This window comes from Saccopteryx leptura, chromosome 2 (assembly GCF_036850995.1).
Source record: "Saccopteryx leptura isolate mSacLep1 chromosome 2, mSacLep1_pri_phased_curated, whole genome shotgun sequence".
Classification (NCBI taxonomy): domain Eukaryota; kingdom Metazoa; phylum Chordata; class Mammalia; order Chiroptera; family Emballonuridae; genus Saccopteryx; species Saccopteryx leptura.
In genome coordinates, this window is record NC_089504.1 from 349,743,982 (window position 1) to 349,766,947 (window position 22,966).

Here is a 22,966-nt window from a genome sequence, read left to right on the forward strand (position 1 = left end):
CAAAGACTGAGGAGGGGCTTGGGTTGCGCTGGCTCTGCTTTAAAACATCATGGCTTTCTGTTCCATATGGGAGGAGGGGGGCGCAGAGGGCCCAGCCCGCGGGGGTGACTTTGGTTAAGTCCCTGGTCTTGCTGCACGGACGAGGCTGGGGTGCGAGGAGACACCGCGGCACGCTGCGAGGTCCTTGGCCGGCCCGACTCTAGCGGACAGTGTGTTACCTCGTTCCACCACCAGGAGGCGACTGTTCACTCTGGCTTTTTTGTTTTAGGGATGCTGGCCGGGTGAGCACGGGGAAGGGAGGCAAGAAAAGGGATATAGTGTGGGGTTGCGGTAGGTAAAGCAAAATCTAGGCCTGAAGCTGTCGGCGGAGAGTGCCATCTCTCTCCTCCGGGAGTCCGACGCGAGGGGATTTCAGGACCTGCAAGTATCTCCTTGACCAAAGACTGGGGGAGGGAAGGTTACGCGGCCCAAGGCAGCAGGGGAACCCCTTCTTCCCAGTTGGGAGCACGAGGTTTTTGGAAACGCTGCTGCCTTCCCAGGCGTGCGCACCACTCGGGTTAGGCCAGACCCCAGAATTAACTGTCTGCCGTGGATCTGAGGGAGGCAGCCAAGCTGGTTTAACTGCATAGATAGGGACGGCTTGGAGCTCCCTCCTTCAGCCCCTGAATGGGCAAACCTGGAATTCTAGAGATTCCCAGAGGGACAGACCGAAGGGAAGGGGCAAGGGGAGTTATAAAACTAGGCTGTCTTTCTCGATACCCTCCCGCTTCCCCGTCCGGGCGCCCCCTGCAGGCGGCCGTTTCAGCACGTCTTCAGCACCTGCTGCAGATGGAGCTGCACGTCGGCGGCGGTCTCCCAGGGCACCACGTTGGCGCGGAAGGAGCTGGACTCGGCCTTCTGCGCCTCCTGGATAAGGCGGTGCATGGGGTAGCCGCGGCGCGGGAAGGCCACGTCGCCGCTGGCCAGCAGCCCCATGGGGCAGAAGTCGTTGGCGCCGTCGCCCACGTAGAAGAGGCGCTCGAAGTGCACGCCGTCCTGGGCCCGCTCGCGCAGGTAGTCGCTGAGCACCTTGTGCTTGCACATGTTGGCCGGGCAGCGCGGGCAGCTGTGCGTGTGGAAGGGCCGCAGCGTCAGCAGCCCCCGAGCATCGGGCCCCGACGGGTTGCTGAGGATGCGGCGGAACAGGCCGAGGTGGCCGGCCGCGCGCAGCGCGCTCTCCACGCCGAACGTGTTGGCATCCGAGATGAGAATCACTTCGAAGCAGGCGCCCTGCTTGGCCACGAACTGCAGCAGGTCGCCCATGCCGGGCGACAGGGGGATGGCCTCGTAGACGGCGCGCAGGTCCCGCGGCCGCACGCCCTGCTCGCCCAGGTACTTGAAGACCCGCTGCATGTACTCGTTGTAGAAGCCCTCGCGGTAGGTGGCCCGCAGGCTCTCCGGCAGCCGCTGGCCCGGCGCGGCGCGCACGATCGAGTCGTCGCTGTTTTCGTCCACGATAGTCTCGTCAAAGTCGAAGGTCAGGAGGAAGCGCGGCGCGCCCTGCACGGCCATCCCGCCGTCCTGGGAGCGGGGGAGAGAAGAGCAGGAGGAGGAGGAGGAGGGAGCAAACGAGAGCGGGCGCGGCGGGCGCCGACCCGGGAGAGGCTGGTTAGCGGGCCTCGGCCAGAGGCGCTGGCACATCCAAGACCTGAGGAGGACCCAAGGCTGGTTAAGCCGGGAGCACCCCACGCCGCGGGCCCCACCCCCAGCTCCCTGCCCTCCCCCCTGGCACACTGAGTTCACTGCGCTGGGGTCTACCTTCAGAGGACCATCCTCCTCTGGAGCCAGGAAGGGCTTCCTTGGCACCTGTTTCTGCTACTCTCATCCAGAGCCACTGGGACTTAACATGGGTCCGCTCAAAGGAGGGGAAGAGCAGCCTTTGGGGAGATTTCTGGACTAGACCTTCTAGAGACTTCCACTGACCCGCTGTTGGTATAGATGGGGGGGGGGCTCTCCACTCCCTTCTTCCCTAACAAACACCGTCAGGGAAACCACCAGTTCACTCAGTGGGAACAGCCCACAATCTCCCTCTGCACCAGGGGCCTACGGCTGTGGGCTGGGTGAAGACTCAGGAGCCCGGCTACCGGGAAGATTTGTTGGCACCATCCAAAGCCTGTGGACAATGAGTGCCAGACTTCAGGCATGGAGAACAGGCGCAGGGCCTCTGCACTGGCCAAAGAACTGGTCTTTAACTCAGAATAACCAGATAGGTAGGCTGACTGCACAAGACCCAGGAAGGTTCTCTGGGAGTTGTTTCCAGATGGCTCTGGGCAGGGGTCCAGGCATGGGACTCAGCTTTTCTGGGGAGTTTTATGGCCCTGTGCTGACAGCTCATCACTAGTCACTTGCCAATTCCCCGGGAGGACCGTGTCAGCGGGTGGGGTTCCTGCCAGTATCCGAAGCAAGCGGGCAGCAGAAGCAGTGGGGCTTGGGGAGGTAGGAGCCGCCCACACCAGGCCACGACATACCTGGGAGACAGGGAGGGGAGAGGAAAGAGAGCAACATGGCCGAAAAGGTGGAGGAGAAGGTAGTGGGGACACGGGGGCCGCATGAGGCAGCAGTGGGGAAGGGTGGGGCTAGGAGGAAGTTATGATGGCGGAGCGTGGAGACAGACTGGATGGGACAGAGTGGCAGTGAGGAGCTCCAGGAAGTGGAGATCTTGGGCCACAGTCATTTTTTTTTTTAAATAAATTTTTTTATTTATTCATTTTTTTTAGAGAGGAGAGGGAGAGAGAGAGAGAGAAGGGGGGGGAGGAGCTGGAAGCATCAACTCCCATATGTGCCTTGACCAGGCAAGCCCAGGGTTTCGAACCAGCGACCTCAGCATTTCCAGGTCGACGCTTTATCCACTGCACTACCACAGGTCAGGCCGGGCCACAGTCATATTGACAAGAGACATGGGAGAGAATGGAGACAACAGGGCAAGCGTGAGGGCACAAAGAAAGGCGAGCGATTAGCGACAGAGGCCCTCAGCAGCTTGTCCCTGCCACCTCTGCCTGCCAGCAGCTGTATGCAGAGGCAGAGTGAGCAGATCATGCACAGCTTCAGAATATCCACTATAGTGCCTCCCCCTGCCCCCCACCCACTCCAGCCTCCCACCCCAACCAGTCCAGACACAATCACTTCTCTTTCTGGCGTCTTCCTAATTCCCTAATATTGCTGTGATGTTTATGGCTTGACACACCTTGTGAAACAGAAGTCTAGGCTACTAATTTCAGAGCTGGGATTTGAAGCTGGCTGTCTGCCTCCTTAACAGAACTGTCCTTTTGACCTTATCCTAGAGTCATCCAATGGTAGCAACAATATCCACTTGGGACTCTCGGTGGCCCAGGGTCTCTGGAGTTGAGGATGCAAAGCATCAGGACTGATAAACTGGGATGGAAGCTTCTAGGGCTTAGTGGAAGCCCAGTAGAGTGAGCGCTAGCCTGCAAGGGCTAGACAGGGTTCCTCCCACCCCAGGAGGTTCAGGCCTCATCCTAAGAGACCCCCTAGGGGGACCCACTTACCCTAGATAGGCATCGGAGGCCAGCAACTGGAAAACACCCGTTCATTGTTGGTATATCACTCTGAGCACCACCTGTGGGGATTCTGTTGGTCTCTAGCCGTCATCCAGAGCTCCTGACAACCACACAAGGTCCATTTGAGGGTGCTTAGTAGCTGCCTTTGTTTCCACCACTAATGCTACCAGACCTTATCCCCTCTGCTGAGTCCCAGGAACTACTCCCAGGAGCTCAATAAAAACAAACCCTCAGATGGGAAGAGTGCTTACAGACCACAAGGCCCTTGCTAGGCATCCTCTTAGTGATCCACTACAATGCTAGAGAGGTTATAGATAATTTAGAGACCCAGACAGGTTAACTGACTTGCTCAAAGGTCACCCACTGTAAATGGCAGACACTGCTTTTTCTCTAGTATGACCACTGTCCCTTTTTTGTGTATGGTACAACATAGTTTACAAATCGCCTTCACTCATGTTCTCTCACTGCTCATCAGTTCCATGAATTCAGCAGATGAGAAGACTGAGAGAAGTTAAATAACTTGTCTGCGGCCATGCTGTTTCCATGGGGCCGAGCCTGAATTGTGAGCATCTGGCCACAGCCTTGCCTGCCCTCTGTCTGCAGGCCCCTGGGCACCACAGGTGATCTGGGATTGACTTCTCTGGTGCCTTCAGGGGTCTGGTAGTCAGACTGGAGAGTCAGATTGAAATTTCTGCTGGACTTTGCTATGTGACTTTGGGGACAAGGTTTGTTTTGTGGGGCCTTCACCAGTGCAGCTACAAAGGACACCACTACAGCTCCCAGTGCCCCCCCCCCCCCCCACACACACACCTTCAACCCCTGGGGTTGATTGAATAAGAGACCAAAGGCAGTTGGGACAGATCTGGAAAGACATTGAGGGCCAGGAGTCTAGACAAGGAAAAAAACAAAGGTCTGGCTAGCTGCTGCCCTCTGGTGGTGACAATGGGTGACACTGAAAACAGTTCTGACTTTGTCAAGGTGACTCTCGCCAGATCATCCCAGGATAGCAGGGAGAAGAAGCTATTGCCCCCAAGACAGAGATTGGGACATCCCAGGAGCAGAGCACAGGTCAGAAGGAGGAGCCCTCTCACCTTCCATCTTGAATTACCACATCCCTCCACACTTCAACCACTCAAGCAGTAAACCTTTTTGGTCAGGTTGGAATGTGGGTCTCAGTCTTTTCTCTAAGAACTTTTAACCTAGGAATTGGGAGAGGTGGTCAAAGCTAAATGGGGGAGTGGGCAAAAGAGGAAGGGGGTCGAGAGGGGAATCAAGGTCAAGGAGATGGTGGGAGAGAAGAGGAGGGAGGAACGGGGACAAGGGAGTGGCATGTTTTGGAGAGTGGGAGGGCTGTCCTAAGGCCTTATCTGCAGGGAATTCTAGCCTTCCAAGATCCTAGCTGATAACACATGTCCCTTCTGGGGCCAGGAGAAAGGTTAGGGAATGCCACTACCATTGTAAAAGCAAACAGAGACAGACACGTGCTGGAACATGCCACACACGTGGAGAAGTGAGGGGTTAGATACAAAAAGAGCCTCTAGAAGCCACCCAGAGGCCAACTTTTATCCCATGGAAAAGGGTCTTCTTACTCGGCTTTCTCTTTCTTTTTCTAATTTGGTGGAATATTTTACTGATTTATTTTTTTTCTGTGACAGAGACAGAGAAAGAGAGAGGGACAGATAGGGATAGACAGACAGGAAGGGAGAGATGAGAAGCATCAGTTCTTTGTTGTGGCACCTTAGTTGTTCATTGATTGCTTTCTCATATGTGCCTTGACTAGGGGGCCATAGCAGACCAAGTGACTCCTTGCTCAAGCCAGCGACCTTGGGTCCAAGCTGATGAGCCTTGCTCAAACCAGATGAGCCCACGGCTCAAGCTGGTGACCTTGGCGTTTCGAACCTGGGTCCTCTGCATCCCAGTATGATGCTCTATCCACTGAGCCACCACCTGGTCAGGCTTTACTGATTTTTTTTTTTTTTTTGTATTTTTCTGAAGCTGGAAATGGGGAGAGACAGTCAGACAGACTCCCGCATGCGCCCCACTGGGATCCACCCAGCACGCCCACCAGGGGTGATGCTCTGCCCACCAGGGGGCAATGCTCTGCCCCTCCGGGGCGTCGCTCTGTTTCGACCAGAGCCACTCTAGCGCCTGGGGCAGAGGCCAAGGAGCCATCCCCAGCGCCTGGGCCATCTTTGCTCCAATGGAGCCTGGGCTGCGGGAGGGGAAGAGAGAGACAGGGAGGAAGGAGAGGGGGAGGGGTGGAGAAGCAGATGGGTGCCTCTCCTGTGTGCCCTGGCCGAAAATCAAACCCGGGACTCCTACATGCCAGGCCGACGCTCTACCACTGAGCCAACCAGCCAGGGCCTTCACTGATTTTTAATCATCCTCAAAACTTCTCATTCCTCATAGCAAAAGACATACTTACATTTTTCCTATGATTTAAATTATTTTTATGTTTTTTTTTTTACTTTGAAACTTTTTTTTTCATATACTAATAATAGTATTTAGGGAAATCAGTTAAAAATTTATTATTTGGTAAGTTGTCATTGTTTCTTTTAGCCCCCATAGCAGAAATCCAGGCATTCTGGGTTTCTCCTCCTGGAAATGGAGAAAACCAAGCTGTGACCCCCTACCCTAGCCCAGTCCCACAGCGGGACCCCGAGCTCCACTGGAATCTGGCTCCAAAGATGTTCACAGAAGTTACTCACCTCTAGCAGTTTTGTCCTGAATGATCAAAGCATTTTGTGTCATCCAAAGGAGTTCCTCAGAGAAGAGGAGGACAGGATCTCTGAGTTTCTCCAGCGGACTAGAGCTGAGAGAAGAGAGAAGGGTTTCTTTGGGGTGACACAGAGTCCCAGCTAAAAATGTGCCTGCCTCCCTGATTCCACACAAGATCACCCGAGTCCTTTCCAGTTTGCCTACTGTTTACACAAATGTGGGAATGGGTGGGGGTCCCCTGGGGATGGGGAAGGGAACAGGCTCCTTTGGGCATAGCCCTTAAGTTTGAAATTCCCCTCTTAATGGGTGGATGGAGCCCACAGAACTGTTTGGGGACAGTATGTCACAGGATGGGTATGGGTAGGGTGAGACACCACAGTAACAAGACCAGGTCTCCTTGTATCAATCACTAGAAATCAGATTCAGCCACTAAGTTGGAATTCTTTTCCTCTCCCAGACAGCACTCCCAACCTACCAACACTAGCAGCAAATAGGAAAAACAGAGGCCAAAAGAGGTCAGACTAACATCCTGGGGCCACACAGTATCAGAATCAGGACTGGAACTCAGGGGTCTCTGGTGCCTATTGGGAAAATTGCATCCAAAGCTTCCCTTATTGCCCTGGAGACCCCCGTGGGCTATAAGCTTCCTGTCTAACTGGAGGTGGTGACCTGGAGTCCTGGTGCCAACGAGGAAGCTGGGACCTGGAGTCACCTCTGGGCTTGCCCTGCTGGGAGGGGATCCTCATTGGGCAGGGAGGTGGCAGCTGCTGGGTGGAATGGGGGGGATAGATATTTTTAGAGGTGGCTGGAAGGCAAGCACTCTGGCATACCCCCAGCTGGCGGGTGCTTCTCTCCAATGCGGGGTGGGGGGTGCGCAGCTCCAGGAGCCGAGGGGAGTTAGTGGGTGGCAGGGAGCAAGAGGGTACCGATTCTTTCGCTTTGATCAAGTCGGGGACGAAGGATACACCCGGGCTCCACGTTCCTGGGGCAGGAGAAAGGGGGACTCATTCCTCTGCTCCAAGGATTCCCCCACTGACACACGCGTGGAGTGCCCTCAAACTCCACACAGCCCCCACTCCACACTCGGACCACACAGCCCGCCCCTACGTAGGGGAGCCCAGGACTCACGTTGGGAGCGGCGGCGGCAGAAGTCTGTCCCGGCTGAGTTTGGAGTGTCAAGAGTGGGGAGAGGGGCTGGCAGAGGTATTTAGGCGCAGGATGGAGTCAGGGGTGCTTACGAGAATTGGAGGGGACGCGGTGTCTTACCCACCCCCGGATTTCTGGGCTCCGGCTCACGAGTCCCTCCGGTCCCGAGGGGCTATGGAAGATGTGCGTCTGGGCCGTCCCCTCCACCTGCCCTCCATTCCCCCCCACCCCCGGGCCGCCGCCGCGTCCCCTTTAAATGCCGGCGAGCCGGAGCCGGAGCCGGAGCCGCGGCTGGCGCTGCGGCTGCCGCAGCACCCTGGCCCACCGCAGTCCCCGCACGTCACAAGCGACTGTCCAATCACAGAGGCGCCGGCGCACATCAAAGGGTAGGGCCACGCCTCCCGGCTGCCCTGGAGGCTCTTGGAGCGCCAGCGTAGGTGGGATTGGGTGCCGCGGGAAAGAGTAGGAGGTGGAAAGGGAGCTTAGCCCTTTGGAGGGACGTGGGTGGGGGCACCCTCATTGGAGTGAATGCAGGGGTTCTCCGAAGTCTCCGCCTACGTACCCTGGACTGCCAGGGCTGTGGACTTCCAACTGCCGCTACCAGGGCTCTGATCTCTGAGATGTGCAGAAATGCACCCCACACCTCCAGCTCTCATTCGGTTCTTCGGCCCTCATCCAGGTGACAGGCACCGGTTGACCCAGCTCAGGGAAAACAGTTTCTCAGTTCCTCTGCCACGTGCGCATAGGTAGGAACCCTCTACCCTGCAGGAGGAGTCGCAGCGCTCCATCCCGGCCTTTGGGACTCTTCCCCCAGTTACAAGTTACAGGGGATGACCAGGAAACTCTCCCACTCCCCTATCCTGTAAACACCAAGTTGGAGACCGAACAGTTTGCCCGTTTGTGGTGGTATTGTAACTAAAATACCCACCTTCTCTGCTACCTAAGAGTCTGTTCCCAGCTACACCGCCCCGCCCCCTTCTGTCCTCCCAGCACGGTGGTGAGAAAGAGAGAAGATTCTATTTAGAGAGGAAAGAGGGGAAGCTTGTATTTACTGAGACCATACTATGAACAGGGCACTGTACCTGGTCGCTGCACTCATGGTTGAATGTTCATAGCACTCAGAAGAAATGTTTGCCTGAGTTCAAGCCCAGGCACACCTGACTCATGGGATCACAAAGGGGCTGTGTGGGTGGGGAGAATGTAGGTGCCCCCAGGCCTGCTTCTACCTTCAATCCTCCCCAAGTCACCCCTGCTCCACTCCTTGAAGGCTGCGGGGCAAATTGAAAGGCCCAGAGTGAGTTTAAAGCCGGTAGGGCTGGAAAGCCAGGAAGTGAGGGTCAGCAAGGAATTACCCTAATCTCTGTGCCAGGGACTGGGGTGAGGGTACAGTAAGGAACAGGACACACGTGTGTCATGTTTCCACATATACAAAGGGAAACAAATGCTTTAATGCTGCCAACCTGATCCTTAAAACCCTTAACAGTAATTCCCAGTGTCCCAGCTCCTGAAACTGGCTGGCTGTTCCCTTTCCTCTCAGTCCTGTCTCCTCACTCTCCTAGGTCACCAGCACAGCCTGCCCTTTTCTTGAGACCTCCCTCCTCACAGCAGATACTCCCCGTTTGCTGGTCTAACCCAGCCTCAACATCATCTTTTGGCTTGTTCCACAGCACACAGCTCCTTGTAGTCCACTGATCATGTTGCCAGAGCTGTAAATATTTTCCCCTATATCAAAAAAATAGGTGGTATAACTATTCCCCCCTGTATCAATTCATGTAATCCTCACCACCCTATGGCCCTGGGTGTCTGGCTCATTTACTGTTGGGAAATCAAGGCACAGAGAGTTGAGCTGGCCCAGGGCCACCAAGCTGGGGAATGGTTGAGCTGGGCTTCCAACCTGGTTGCCTTAGTTGTTGGCTACAACATCCCTCGCAGTGTCTGACAGCCCTACTCTCCTGTAAGCAATGTGAGGGCAGAGATCATGTTTGCTTTATTTGTTAATGTCCCCCTAGTCCCTAGTATATAGAGCCCGGCACACAGTAGGCCTTGGATGTTTGTTGTTGAATGAAAACTGTGTTCCATCTGTGTTCCTTCATTTCATCTTCACACTAATGAGGCACTCCAGTACGTATTATCCTGTTTTACAATAGGGACTTGAGACTCAGAGAGTTCAACGGACTCGCCCAGGGTCACAAGACGACACTGGCACTAGATTCAAATGCTGATTCTTCGATGCAATCAACAGTCCTTTTCAGCCCTGTTTCCAAATTCACTGATGGGGCTGGGGGAGGAAGAGGTGGGCTGATGACTTTGTATTGCCGCCCATAATGAGTCCTTACTGCCCAACTCTGCTTTCCAGTGATGGGAATACCGAAGTTCTCAGAAGCTGTGGGTAAAGAGCCTTTGTGGGAGAAATGTAGGAGCTCCTAGTTCCTTCTACACTAAACTTTCCAGGACACAATCCCATCTCTCTTTAAAAATTTCCCTCTCACTTGACCTGTGGTGACGCAGTGGATCAAGCATCAACCTGGAACACTGAGGTTGCCGGTTCAAAACCCTGGGCTTGCCCAGTCAAGGCACATACGGGAGTTGATGCTTCCTGCTCCCCCCTTCTCTCTCTCTCTCTCTCTGTCTCTCTTCTCTAAAATGAATAAATAAAAATAATTTTAGGCCCTGGCCGGTTGGCTCAGTGGTAGAACATCGGCCTGGCGTGCAGAAGTCCCGGGTTCAATTCCCGGCCAGGGCACACAGGAGAAGCACCCATCTACTTCTCCACCCCTCCTCCTCTCCTTCCTCTCTGTCTCTCTCTTCCCTTCCCGCAGCCGAGGCTCCATTGGAGCAAAGATGGCCCGGGCGCTGGGGATGGCTCCTTGGCCTCTGCCCCAGGCGCTGGAGTGGCTCTGGTCACAACAGAGCGACGCCCCAGAGGGGCAGAGCATCGCCCCCTGGTGGGCAGAGCGTCGCCCCCTTGTGGGCGTGCCGGGTGGATCCCTGTCGGCGCATGCGGGAGTCTGTCTGACTGTATGTCCCCGTTTCCACCTTCAGAAAAATACAAAAAAATAAAAAATAAAAAAAATAATAATTAAAAAAAAATGTTTAAAAATTTCCCTCTCATTGTGCCGTGGATGATCAGCCATGTGCCTGAAGTGGGGACAGACATGGAATGGGGTGCTGCCTCCCACCCCCAGCCCAGCCCCCAGCAGATTGAGGCCTCTACCCAGCTCTGAGGCTGCAGAACTTCCTCTCCTGCAGAGTTCACTTGAGGACTCAGGTCAGTCATTCTGGCAGAGAGCTTGTGGAGACAAGAGTCACTTTGAGGTGTCAGGGACAGAAGTCCCTGGTGAACCCTGACTCAGGCCGCCAGGGATGGAGCTCTCCGGCTGGTCTTCATAGAAGGTTTGACTCTTGTCCAGGGTTTGGATATTAGAGCCAGCGAGGCCAGGAATGCAGCCCCCTGCTCTCCAGTCAGCCTGATGGGTGGGGTGGGGGAGTCAAGGGGGAAGTGGGGGCAGATTGCCCACATCTGTTCACCTGAGGAAGGATCAGTGGGTGCCAGGCACATAATTCCCACCACAACCTGAGCAGATGGCTTTAGAACTCTTCTTTTCACAATGAGAAAGCAGAAGCTTGGGAACATTAAGAAAGCACATTGCCCAAGGATGCTGTGTAGCAAGTGGTGGTCAGTGCAGATGTTGAAGTCTGCAGTTCTCTATCTGAAGGGGACAAAGGGCCTGCGGTGCTCTGGTGGCTGATGTGGGTCAGCTCAGTGGAAAAGGCCACTGGGAGTGTCGCCGTTCAGGCCGTTCTGCAGGGTCTGCTGTAGGGCTCTCTGTGTGTCTAAGGCGCTGTGCTGGGGGTAAGGGACTGAGGCCGAACAAATCCCTTTCTAGGTCTCTCGTCTCTTTCCTGGACAACAATTATTAACACCGATGGAGCACCTCCTGTGTGCCAAGCAGTGTTCTAAAAGGCTTCTCTCTCTGGCCCTGGCCGGTTGGCTCAGTGGTAGAGCGTCGGCCTGGCGTGCAGAAGTCCCGGGTTCGATTCCCGGCCAGGGCACACAGGAGAGGCACCCATCTGCTTCTCCACTCCTCCCCCTCTCCTTCCTCTCTGTCTCTCTCTTCCCTTCCCGCAGCCAAGGCTCCATTGGAGCAAAGTTGGCCCAGGCGCTGGGGATGGCTCTATGGCCTCTGCCTCAGCCACTAGAGTGGCTCTGGTCGCAACAGAGCAACGCCCCGGATGGGCAGAGCATCGCCCCCGGTGGGCGTGCCAGGTGGATCCTGGTCGGGTGTATGCGGGAATCTGTCTGACTGCCTCCCCATTTCCAGCTTCAGAAAAATACAAAATAAAAAAAATAAAATAATAAAATAAAAGGCTTCTCTCTTCATTCTCACATTAACGCTGTGATCAATTAGTTCACCCATTTTACAGATGAGAATAATGAGGCACAAAGTGGTAATGTGATTTGTTCAAGACCGCAGAGCTAAGAAGTTGCAGTCTGGAGAGGGGGCTCAGACAAGCAAACAGGCCTTCCCAAAAGTGTCCTGTCCCAAAAGTGGGCCTGTAGTTTTCTCTTTACCAGCTTAGGACCAAGTGAGTCTGTTGTAGTCCTGCAGAAGCAGGACTTGAAGCCAAGCAGTCAGCTGCAGAGCGACGTTTTTTGGGGGTTTTTTTTTGTTGTTGTTGTTTTTACATTTTTATTTATTCATTTTTTTAGAGAGAGGATACACAGAGAGAGGAAAGAGATAAAAAGAACAGGGGGAGGAGCAGGATGCATCAACTCCCATATGTGCCTTGACCAGGCAAGCCTGGGGTTTCGAACCGGCGACCTCAGCGTTCCAGGTCGATGCTTTTACCCACTGCGCCACCACAGGTCAGGCCAGAGCGACGTTTTTAACCAGAACATTGCATGGCCTGCCTTTGAAGAGTCTGGGTTTGGTTTGAATTTGTATCCAAAACGTGTTTATTGGAATGGTCCCCCACTCATCTTGATTTAGGGTGGTCTTAGTGCTGCTGCCCTCTGAAGGAGCCCCCTTCTGTCAGCCTTGCTTTCCCCCTCTAGGCTGACAGAGGGCAGTGGAGCCGCCAACACGCAGAACCACCGTTTGTGCATGGCTGACGACGGTGGAGACTTTATAGCACCCTGGGCGTTTCACATCCATGAAGAAGGAACTGGGGCCTGACCAGGTGGTGCAGTGGATAGAGCGTCGGACTGGGATGCGGAAGGACCCCGGGGTTGCCAGCTTGAGCGCGGGCTCATCTGGTTTGAGCAAAAAGCTCAGTAGCATGGACCCAGGGTCACTGGCTCGAGCGGGAGGTTACTCAGTCTGCTGAAGGCCCGCAGTCATGGCACATATGAGAAAGCAATCAATGAACAACTAAGGTGTCTCAACGAAAAACTGATGATTGATGCTTCTCATCTCTCTCTGGCCTGACCTGTGGTGGCGCAGTGGATAAAGCGTCGATCTGGAAATGCTGAGGTTGCCGGTTCGAAACCCTGGGCTTGCCTGGTCAAGGCACATATGGGAGTTGATGCTTCCAGCTCCTTCCCCCCTTCTCTCTCTGTCTCTCCTCTCTCTCTCTGTCTCTCCCTCTCCTCTCTAAAATGAATAAATAAAAAAAATTAAGTCTATCATCTCTCTCTGTTTCTGTGTGTCTGTCCCTATCTATCCCTCTATCTGACTCTCTCTCTGTCCCTGTAAAAATAAACAAACAAACAAAAAAAACAAAGAAGGAACTGGGCTCTGTACCAGGCGCTTCTTCCTGTGTTTCCTCTTCTGTTCTGAGAGAGATGAAGGAGGTCCTTAGCCAGAAGCACGTTTTTGTGAAGTCATCACTGCTGGGAAGGTGAAGTGTCTGGGTTTTGAGTTGCCATTCGGTGTTGTCCCACCCATTCTTCCTGGGCCCTTGAAAGAATCTGAGGACAAATAGCTCAAGGCTCAGCTCCTCAGAGCGGAGTCCCGCCAGTAGCTGTAGGCAGTCTCCTGCCCTCCAAGTCATCTCTGCAATGCAGGGTTTGTTTGTTTATGCTTTCATTTATTCAACAAGTATTAACTGCTTCGGGCACTGGGAGATAGGGTCTTGAACAAGACACAGACCCTGCCCTCAAGGAGTTTACAGTCTGGAGAGGGGGCTCAGACAAGCAAACAGGCCTTCCCAAAAGTGTCCGGCAGGAGCAACTGGTAAATCTGTCCCGCTGGTGACCACCAGGGCAATTCTGTCTCATCCTCCTGCAGGTGTGACAGCTGGGACCTGAGGCACCTCCGTCATCAAGAGGATGGTTCTTTGTCATCTGGAGAGACACCGCCCACCCCTACCACGTCCTGACTGCTTTCCTTCCTGTCCCACCCCAACCCCTGTTCCTGCCCCAGCTGGCTGTCTCCTCCCCTTTCCTCTCTCCCTGTCTCTCCTATGCAGCCAGGAGACAACCCTTACCTGCCTCTTTCCCTCCCTGCGTCCAGGCCCTTTCCCTACAAGACTCACTTGGTCCTAAGCTGGTAAAGAGAAAACTACAGGCTCAAAATGACCTCATACCTGCCCTAATTTCAGTTTCAACCTTTCCCAGGAATGTAATCTTAATCAACCAGTGTGGAATTTTCTGGTCAAGCACCAGTAAGGTAATCTGTCACGTGGGCCCCCAGCCCCAATAGAAAGAAGAGGCAATCTGCATGATAAAAAAAAAAAAAAAAAAACAACCCTTTCCTTTCTCCTCCCAACACACAAAAAAGATGTCCCAACCCCAAAATAATCCCTTTCCCCCCCTTTTGTTAAAAGCTCTCTTGCCCCACCTTTCTTATAAACCTCCCGTTTTTATAGCTCCTGGGAGTGCCCTTCTAGTTGCTCCCTGCGTAGCTGGCTGATTGATGAATCACTTCATAAAGCCAATTACATGTTCAAATTCACTTGGGTGAAGTTTGTTTTTTTTAACAGAGCTGCCCACTGTGCTCCCTCAATAGCAGTGGGCATGAGGGTAATACAGCCGAGTAACCAGACGGAGAAGATGTTGGGCAGATAAAATATATTATGCTCACTTTGTCAAAGATGGCGTTGCCCACATGGAAGCCCGTGCCCAGCTGATTGCTTGGAATAGGTGTGATTATAGTAACGTGTGTTGGGGGTGGGCTGTGGGCAGGTAGGATCCTTGTAGCCTGGGGCTTGGTTTTAGGACTAAGCCTTTCCCACCCTTTTTGATGTGGGGTGGTGCAATCTCATCATGCCTCAGATAAGTGACTTTGTTTTAGAGACTTCCCTATTTTGTATATTGGATTAAAGGTTTTGATTTCTGCGCTATAAGGGGGGGGGGCAGATCAGGAGCTTGCTCTCTCTCGGTTCCTGAGATTAGCATTAGAGAGAGCAGGTTGGAGAGCAGAGTAAGGGCATGTGGAGGAGAGGAGAGGCAGCCAAGATGGTGGAGTGTTGAAAAAGAAGCCAGTTAGTGCAGAGTTTGTGTAGAGAGAAGGAGATGGGGAACAAAGGAGAATGAGGCTAGTGTAAAGCCAGTTGCTAGGGTCACCATCACAGCCACCCAGCCTGTGCAGGTTTGCATTAGATTCGGACAGACAGTAATGAAACAATGGAGCCACGAACTGGTGGGTCATTATCTTTAATCCTAGCTTGCACCTGGCGGGCAAGTAAAAACACACACTGGGCTCCAAAACCCACTCATTCAGCGCTCACAAAGCTACTGACTTATCTGAGTTTCCTAGAATCAAAGGTTTCTACCTCACCAGCCTTATTCACCTCTGTTCCCCATCTCCTTCTCTCTGCACAAACTCTGCACAAACTGGCTTCTCCTTCAACACTTCACCATCTTGGCTATTTCTCCTGGCCTCCTCCACGTGGTCTCTGTCTGCTCTCTCCTCTAATGCTAATCTCAGGAACCGAGAGAGCAAGCCCCCAGTCTGCCCCACTTTACAGTGCAGAAAGCAAAACCTTTAATCCAATATACAAAATAGGGAAGTCTCTAATACAAAGTCACTTATCTGAGGCATGATGGGATTGTACCACCCCACATCAAAAAGGGTGGGAAAGGCTTAGTCCTAAAACCAAGCCCCAGGCTACAGGATCCTTCTTGTCCACAACCTGCCCCCAACACACATTAATATCACCTGGGCGATGGGCATTCACGTGGGCAGCGCCATCTTTAACAAAGTGAGCATAATATATTTTATCTGCCCAACAGCTAGTGAGCTAGAAACCTTTGATTCTAGGAAACTCGGATAAGTCAGTAGCTTTGTGAGCACTGGATGAGTCAGTTTTGGAGCCCAGTGTGTGTTTTTACTTGCCCGCCAGGTGCAAGCTAGGATTAAAGATAATGGGCCACCAGTTCATGGCTCTGTTGTTTCATTACCGTCTGTCCGAATCTAATGCGAACCTGCATGGGCCAGGCGGCTGTGATGGTGGCCGTGGATTCTGGTTTTACAGAAGAGAATGAGCAAACAAACGAACCCTTTTTCTGCAAACACAACAATTAAAGTAGAGAAGGCAAGCCCCAGCCTCCCTCTGGGCCAGGAAGTCCTTTTTTTCTTTTTCTTTTTTTTAAATTTTAATTTTAATTTTAATTTATTATTATTATTATTATTATTATTATTATTATTATTATTAGAGAGAGGCAGGAAGAGAGAGACAGGAACACTGAACTGCTCCTGTATGTGCCCTGACTAGGAAACTGAATAGGTAACCTCTGCGCTCTGGGACGAAGCTCCAACCAACTGACCTAGGCCAGGACTTAATCTTTATTGATTTTTAAAGAGACAGAGAAAGGGTGGGAGAGAAGGGAAGGGGGAGGGAAGCATTTGTTGTTCCACTCAGTTGTGCATTCTTTGGATGCTTTCCGTGTGTGTCCTGACCAGGGATCGACGCTGCAACCTTGTTGTTTTGTGTTAACTCTCTAAACTGACTATGTTAACTGGCCAGGGCCCAGGACGTCTTTTCTATTGAACTCAGCTCCCTCTTGCTGGGGTATTTTCTCTCATTTGGCTTCTGAGTGCTGAAACTCTGAGTTCTTACAGTTAAAAGCACATTGTTAAGAAGAATCAGTCATACCTGACCAAGCGGTGGCGCAGTGGATAGAACGTCAGACTGGGATGTGGAGGACCCAGGTTTGAGACCCCAAGGTCACCAGGTTGAGCGCGAGCTCATTTGGTTTGAGCAAGGCTCACCAGCTTGAGTACAAGGTCACTGGCTTGAGCAGGGGTCACTCGCTCTGCTGTAGCCTCCCGGGTCAAGGCACATATGAGAAATCAATCAATGAACAACTAAGGAGCGGCAACGAAGAATTGATGCTTCTCATCTCTCTCCTTTCCTGTCTGTCTGTCCCTATCTGACTTTCTCTGCCTCTGCCACAATAAATAAATAAAAAGATATTTAAAAAAAAAAAAAAAAAAAGAAGAAGAATCAGTCCTGCACTTTTAGCCGCTAGATTGGTCTCAATGGTAATCCTAGGTGACTGGTGGTCTGGATACCTGATCATTCCCTCCTTAGTCTTTTGTGAGGATAACCAGAGGGTTATCTGGAGATGTGATGTAAACCTAGGCGTTGACACAAGACTGAAAAGTTAAAAAATTTAAATTTCCAGTTAAAGCAAGAATAGAATCATTTCCTCATGCCTCAATCTACTTGATTTTAGTAATTTAGCAGCTTGACTATAGCAACTTCATTTTATTTCTTCACTTTGTTCCTCATGAGGCACCCTCCTTCTGTGTAACAGCTATTCAGAGACTTGAAATCTGCCACTCCAGTTCCTTAGTCTTTGCAAATGTCACATGAAAGAGAACAAGGTGATTTAGTCTCTGCCTGCCATGTATCCCTGGTTACTTTTCTAATTGCATCTCACATCCTTCTCCTCCTCACTCTGCTTCGTGTGTTCTAACCACACCAGGCTTCTTTCAGATTTTCAAATGTGCTACCACAGGCCCTTTGCACTTGCTATGTGTCAGACACTTTGACACGCTGCCCGTGGTACTTCCCACGCTGTTCATGACCTCTCATTAAGTTCAGGGTTCAACTCATATGTCACTTCTAGAAGGAAATTTGTCCTGCCCCCCATCCCTATTTTACATCTGCAGAACACCCTGTGTTTTTGGGTGACTGATGATATCTGCTTCCCATTAGATTGTCAGCTCCAAGAGGACAGGGCCCATAATGGGTTTACTCCCATGGTATCCCCAGCACCTAGCAGCAGCTTTGAACGTAGAGTAGCTGATCAATATATATGTGTTGCCTGAATGATCACAGAATTCTCAATTTAGTCTACCTGTGTAGGATGTGGCCTTAGGCCTAGAATGAGCCCAGAACTCATTCCCAGACTTAGTTGTGTGGAAACTTGGCCAACTGACTAGATATGCTGACTAAGGACAGCCCTGGCAGCTCAGCATGTTTTTATCTTCCTCTGAGCGAACTGCCCCACTTAGGAATCTTCCTAGTCTTGGGCAGGCCTGTGCTGATGGAGGGCCTTGAGGGCCAGTGGATAGGAAAAGTCCATCCCTTATGCCAATCTAGATGTGCGCATCAGAATAAGAGTCCAACCAAAATAAGAGTTTTTCATGTTTTTCGTAAATTGTGTAATTTTCAAGACACTCTCTGTAATTGACCTTAATTTCCCAATGAGGCGTATGAGGCTGAGAGAGTTTGAGTGACAAGTTCAAGGTCATATAGTTAGTAAGGTGACTAAGGGGAAACTGGAATGTAGGTCTTTTGAAGCCAGCCAGTTTTCTGGAGGCAATTAGACAAGTAGAGGAGATTCTGGCCTGGCCTTTTGGGCAGTTATTGGATTCTTTTTTTTTTTATTCATTCCTTCATACATGCATTTATTCATTTCTTCAGGAGACACGAGGTCCAGTCATTGCCTCTAAGGGGGCCACAGTCCAGGGCTAGTATTCGGAAGCTATGGTCCAGAGTGAATGTTCTGCCTTATTTATATACTGTTTTGGTGTTTATGTACACATTTGCCTTTTTCATGTAAACTTTCAAAAGGTTCCATGACTTCAGTTCCCCTTCCCTCCCGGCCCTGCAAAAATTTAAGAACCTCAGTGTGACACATACTGCTTAGTGTACAAGGACAGCAGCCCAGGGCTCATCAGTCTCTCCTGCATGTTTGGGTGACTAAGGCCCCAACACGTGACCATCTCTGGCCCAAGTGATAAACCTGGTGTCTGGACCACATGACCACCTTGGACAGCGCCTCTCAGCCGCTGCTCCCAGAAAATCAGACAGAAACCCTCACATACACACATTCACACCCACACCCACACAGGACTGCCCATGCTGCTATGCTTTGGAGGGCTTGTGTGTGTCAGACACTGTGATACTTACACCCTCATTTCTTTAATTCCTACAACAGGCCTGTGAACTTGGGAACGCACCCAAGTTCACACAGCTGGAAAGAGGTGGAGCTGAATTATAAGAGGGCATTGTGGGGGCAGGGTGGGGGTTTGGGCAAAGCTGAATTTGTGTGTGTGTGTGTGTGTGTGTGTGTGTGTGTGTGTGTGTGTGTGTGTGTGTGTGTGTGTGTTTTAAATTGGTTTTCAGAAAGTCAGAAGAAGGGAGAGACAGAGAGAGAGAGACATCAATTTGTTGTTCCACTTATTTGTGTATTCACTGGTTGATTCTTGTATGTGTCTTGACCGGGGATTGTACCTGCAACTTTGGTGCATTGGGATGACGCTCTAACTAACTGAGCTAGCTACCTGTCTAGGGCCAGGACTAAGGTGAATGTGTTTAAGATCCTTCAGGGATGGGGCAGCTCCCCATGAGAACTGAAGCCCACACTAAGCATTTTCCTGAAATCATTCCTTTTTTTCTCTTAGCTAATTTTTGAGCATCTTCTGTATGCCAGGTATGTGTTAGAGATTGTGGTAGCCAGCTTCCAAGATGGCCTCAACATCTGTGCCTGGTATCCTCCCCTCCGTGCAGTCCCTTCCCCCAGTGTGGGCCTGGGTGAAGGTGGCATTGTGCAGAAGCCAAGGTCCGTCTCTTCCAATACAGGTTAGAAAAGGCAGCAGCTTCCGTCTTGGGTGCTCTCTCGCTCTCCTCTTGCCCTCTGCTTTGGATCACTTGCTCTTAAGGGAAGCTGCCATGTCACGGACAGTCCTCTAAGGAGGCCCACAGGGCATGGAACTGAAGCCCCCAGTCAGCTGCCTGCAGATCCAAGGCCTGCCCCCAACCAATGAGTGAACGTCGAGGCACACCCTCCAGCGCTGGTTCAGCCTTAAGATGACTGCAACTTCATGAGGATTCCTGACTGTGGGAGATAATACATATTTTTTAAAAAATGTTTATTTATTGATTTGAGAGAGAGAGGAAGGTAGAGAGAGAGAGACAGACAGACAGACAGACAAACAGAAACACCGATCTGGCCTGACCTGTGGTGGCTCAGTGGATAAAGCGTCGACCTGGAAATGCTGAGGTCGCCGGTTCGAAACCCTGGGCTTGCCTGGTCAAGGCACATATATGGAAGTTGATGCTTCCAGCTCCTCCCCCCTTCTCTCTCTCCTCTATCTCTGTCTCTCTCCTCTCTAAAATGAATAAAAAAAAAAAAAAAAAGAAAGAAACACCGATCTGTTCCTGTAAGTGCCCTGACCAGGGATTGAACCTGCAACTTTTGTGTGTGGAGATGACACTCTCACCAACTGAGCTCTTCAGCAGGGCACGTCGGTTTCCAGTCCCGGCCACAGGCAGAGGTAACAGCAGGTGCAAAGGCCTTGAGATGAGAGTGTGTCTGGATCGTGTGACCCGCCCAGAGAGTGCACTTTGTATATTTTGCCACTAGATTGATTGTCCTCACTATCCCTGGCTTTGGTCACCTCCTGATGTGACCTCCAGGAGCAGGGAGATGAGTTGCTGAGCCACCCCTGCTCTCTTGTTCCCTCCCTGGAAGGCCTGGCCCCAGACCTTGGCTCCATGGCTGTGCTCCTGGAGTGAGTCGCATGTTCTCAGGAGGTGGAGACAGATGCAGTGACCGTGTTTTCCCAGCCTCCAGGTGATCTGGGACAAAGTCACGTGAAACTGCAGGTTGAGAGAAATGATAAAGGAAAAGCAATTTGGATGCAGAAAAACTCAAATTCCAGAGGTCCTCCAATATTTATACGGATAGCAGGTAGTATGATCTAACGCCAGCTTCGTTGCTGTTGTTGTAGGTTAGTCTGCAGTTTCCTCTTTGGAGCAAGCAAAATACATAGTGTATCTCTGTACGCGACAGAAATTGCCAAACTAGCCTGACTTTCCCATCGGACATGCGCAGCTGCCTTGCCTCCTGGTAACAGATTTGTTGCTTGTAAGTGACTCATGGACATGAGGACTCCCTCATTCTGTGTCTTCCTCACTCTCAACCCAAAGAAGCCCTTCTCTCCTACAGTGCATCCTCAGAGCTTCTTGAGGCTCCCACCAACAAGCAGGCTTATGGCCATGGCAACCATATTTTCCAGATCAGATAAATAGACGGTGCAGCAAACTTGAAGTTGCCTGACTAGGTGGTGGTGCAGTGGATAGAGTGTCAGACTGGGATGTGGAGAACCCAGGTTCGAGACCCCGAGGTCTCCAGCTTGAGCGCAGGCTCATCTGGCTTGAGCAAAAACAGCTCACCAGCTTGGACCTAAGGCCGCTGGCTTGAGCAAGGAGTTACTCGGTCTGCTGAAGACCCACGGTCAAGGCACATATGGGAAAGCAATCAATGAACAAATAAGGTGTCAAAACAAAAAACTGATGATTGATGCTTCTCATCTCTCTCTGTTCCTGTCTGTCTGTCCCTATCTATCCCTCTCTCTGACTCTCTGTCCCTGTATAAAATCAAAACAAAACAAAACAAAAACCTTGAAGTTATGTACAGAGGAAAAAGCAACAGAACACTGAAGTCGAGGTTTCTAGGAAAACGAAGGGCACAAAGTAGCAAAACCCCCCAAGAGACCCACTCATCCTGAAGGGGTAGAGGAGTCACTCATTTATTCATTCATGTGTTCTTTCAACAAATTTTTCTTGAACATGTTTTGTATGGCAGGACTGGGCTAGATGCTGGAAAAACAATATGAGCAGAAAGATTCCCTGCCCTGGGAGCATTTACAGTCAGCCAGGGAGGCAGACAAGTGCATTGGTGAGGGCCTGGTGCTTCTGGTGAACATGGGCAGGACACTCATCCCAGTGCAAGGGGAGGACCCGGGAGACTGTGTATGTGTGGTGATGTCAGCTCCGTGACAACTGACTTCTAAGCCAAGACCTGCAGGGTGAGTAGGAATTAGACGAAGAGGAGAACTGTATCTAGGCACAAGGAAAGCCTATGCAAAGGTCCTGAGGTGAGAGAAATGGTACAAAGGGCAGAGGAGAAGGGTCTTATGAGCTTCACCCCTAAGGGCCACGAGGAACCACTGAAGGTTTGGAGCTAGAAGGTGACACAATCACATTTGCATTTTAGCAATACCACTTTCATTGCTGTTATTGACCCTTCACCCCACCCTTGTCGTGGCCTAAAGCTGAGCATGCCTAGATGAGGCAGGGGCCTTGGGGAGACTATAGCCCAGGCTGACCCAGTCCCCAGGGTGTTGGAGGGGTTATGACAGGCTCTCTTCTTTTCTGCACCCCACCCCACCCCACGCCAGCAGACTGCAGGGTCAGGCTGCTATATTGAGCTCTCGTGGGTGAAGGTTTCGTCCCGTCTCTGCCCACATTGGCCGGCTTCCCCCAGGATTGAAGAGTCATTTGTATCTCCAGGGTGGCAGGGCCTCCTCCCGAGAGCCACAGCGCCCAAGATAACAGGGCAGCCTGGGAGCTGTTTATGAAAAGGCAGTCTAGCGGGGTGGGGGAGGGGGGGTGGGCAGGGCCCTCGGGAACGGTGACTGCTGCCACAGATAGCAATTGGGGCGGGGAAGGCTGTCTAAATTACAGCTCCCAGAATAGAGGGCCAGAGGGAGTGGAGGGAGTGGCGGGGCATCCTACCAAGGAGGCCCTGGCAGCCTGCCAGGCACGGCCGGGCTCCAGTCCCTGCCGCAGGCAGAGGCTGGTGACCGCACGCCAGTGGGGCCATGGGTGATGCCGTTCATCCTTGGCCAAGACAGCTGGCAGCTACAAGGTGGGTTCCGGCACTGGCAGGGAGGCCCCTGGGGTTTGGGAAAGAACTAGCCCAAGGTGACCTCCTGGAAGCCCAAAGTGAGGGTAGAAAAAGGCTGAGATGAGGGAGGGGGGAGATCTTGCTTGTCCCCAGAGGAGATGCTTGCTCACGTCTCTGTGGATATCTCACATAAGGAGTGTGAGATACTGTAAGAAAACAAGAATGACAGGCATAATAATAGCAGCTATGTGTCAGGCATTGCTCTAAGCCAGGGGACCCCAAACTATGGCCCGCGGGTCGCATGCGGCCCCCTGAGGCCATTTATTCGGCCCTCGCTGCACTTCCAGAAGGGGCACCTCTTTTTTTTTTTTTTTTTTTTTTTCCCTTTTCTGCATTTTTCTGAAGCTGGAAACGGGGAGGCAGTCAGACAGACTCCCACATGTGCCCGACCCGGATCCACCCGGCATGCCCACTAGGGGGCGATGCTCTGCCCATCTGGGGCATCACTCTGTCG

The 22,966-nt window shown here is 52.0% G+C and overlaps 2 protein-coding genes and 1 pseudogene across 6 annotated transcripts in view; 1 reads left to right on the plus strand and 2 right to left on the minus strand.

Moving 5' to 3' along the window:
• The window catches only part of ABI3 (ABI family member 3), a 523,965-nt gene that overhangs the window by 12,244 nt on the left and 488,755 nt on the right, over positions 1 to 22,966 (plus strand). The window lies entirely within an intron of this gene.
• On the minus strand, positions 410 to 7,729 carry PHOSPHO1 (phosphoethanolamine/phosphocholine phosphatase 1). 3 transcript variants are annotated; one of them, XM_066364514.1, is made up of 4 exons: positions 7,404 to 7,729; positions 6,266 to 6,363; positions 3,546 to 3,657; positions 410 to 1,560 (listed from the first exon to the last, which is right to left on the minus strand). In XM_066364514.1, the coding sequence occupies exons 3-4, from the start codon at positions 3,588 to 3,590 to the stop codon at positions 802 to 804; spliced, it is 804 nt and encodes a 267-aa protein (XP_066220611.1). In that variant the 5' UTR covers positions 3,591 to 3,657; positions 6,266 to 6,363; positions 7,404 to 7,729; the 3' UTR covers positions 410 to 801. The 3 variants fall into 3 exon arrangements, with proteins under 3 accessions (XP_066220611.1, XP_066220609.1, XP_066220610.1); XM_066364512.1 differs by having other exon boundaries at positions 410 to 1,687; positions 7,404 to 7,728; XM_066364513.1 differs by lacking the exon at positions 7,404 to 7,729 and adding an exon at positions 7,106 to 7,254 and having other exon boundaries at positions 410 to 1,687.
• LOC136393764 (small ribosomal subunit protein eS27-like) lies at positions 12,420 to 12,577 on the minus strand (annotated as a pseudogene).

Coding starts and splice junctions, on each gene's coding strand:
- PHOSPHO1 (XM_066364512.1), bottom strand. CDS start 1,680: ATGTGCCAGCGCCTCTGGCCGAGGCCCGCTAACCAGCCTCTCCCGGGT.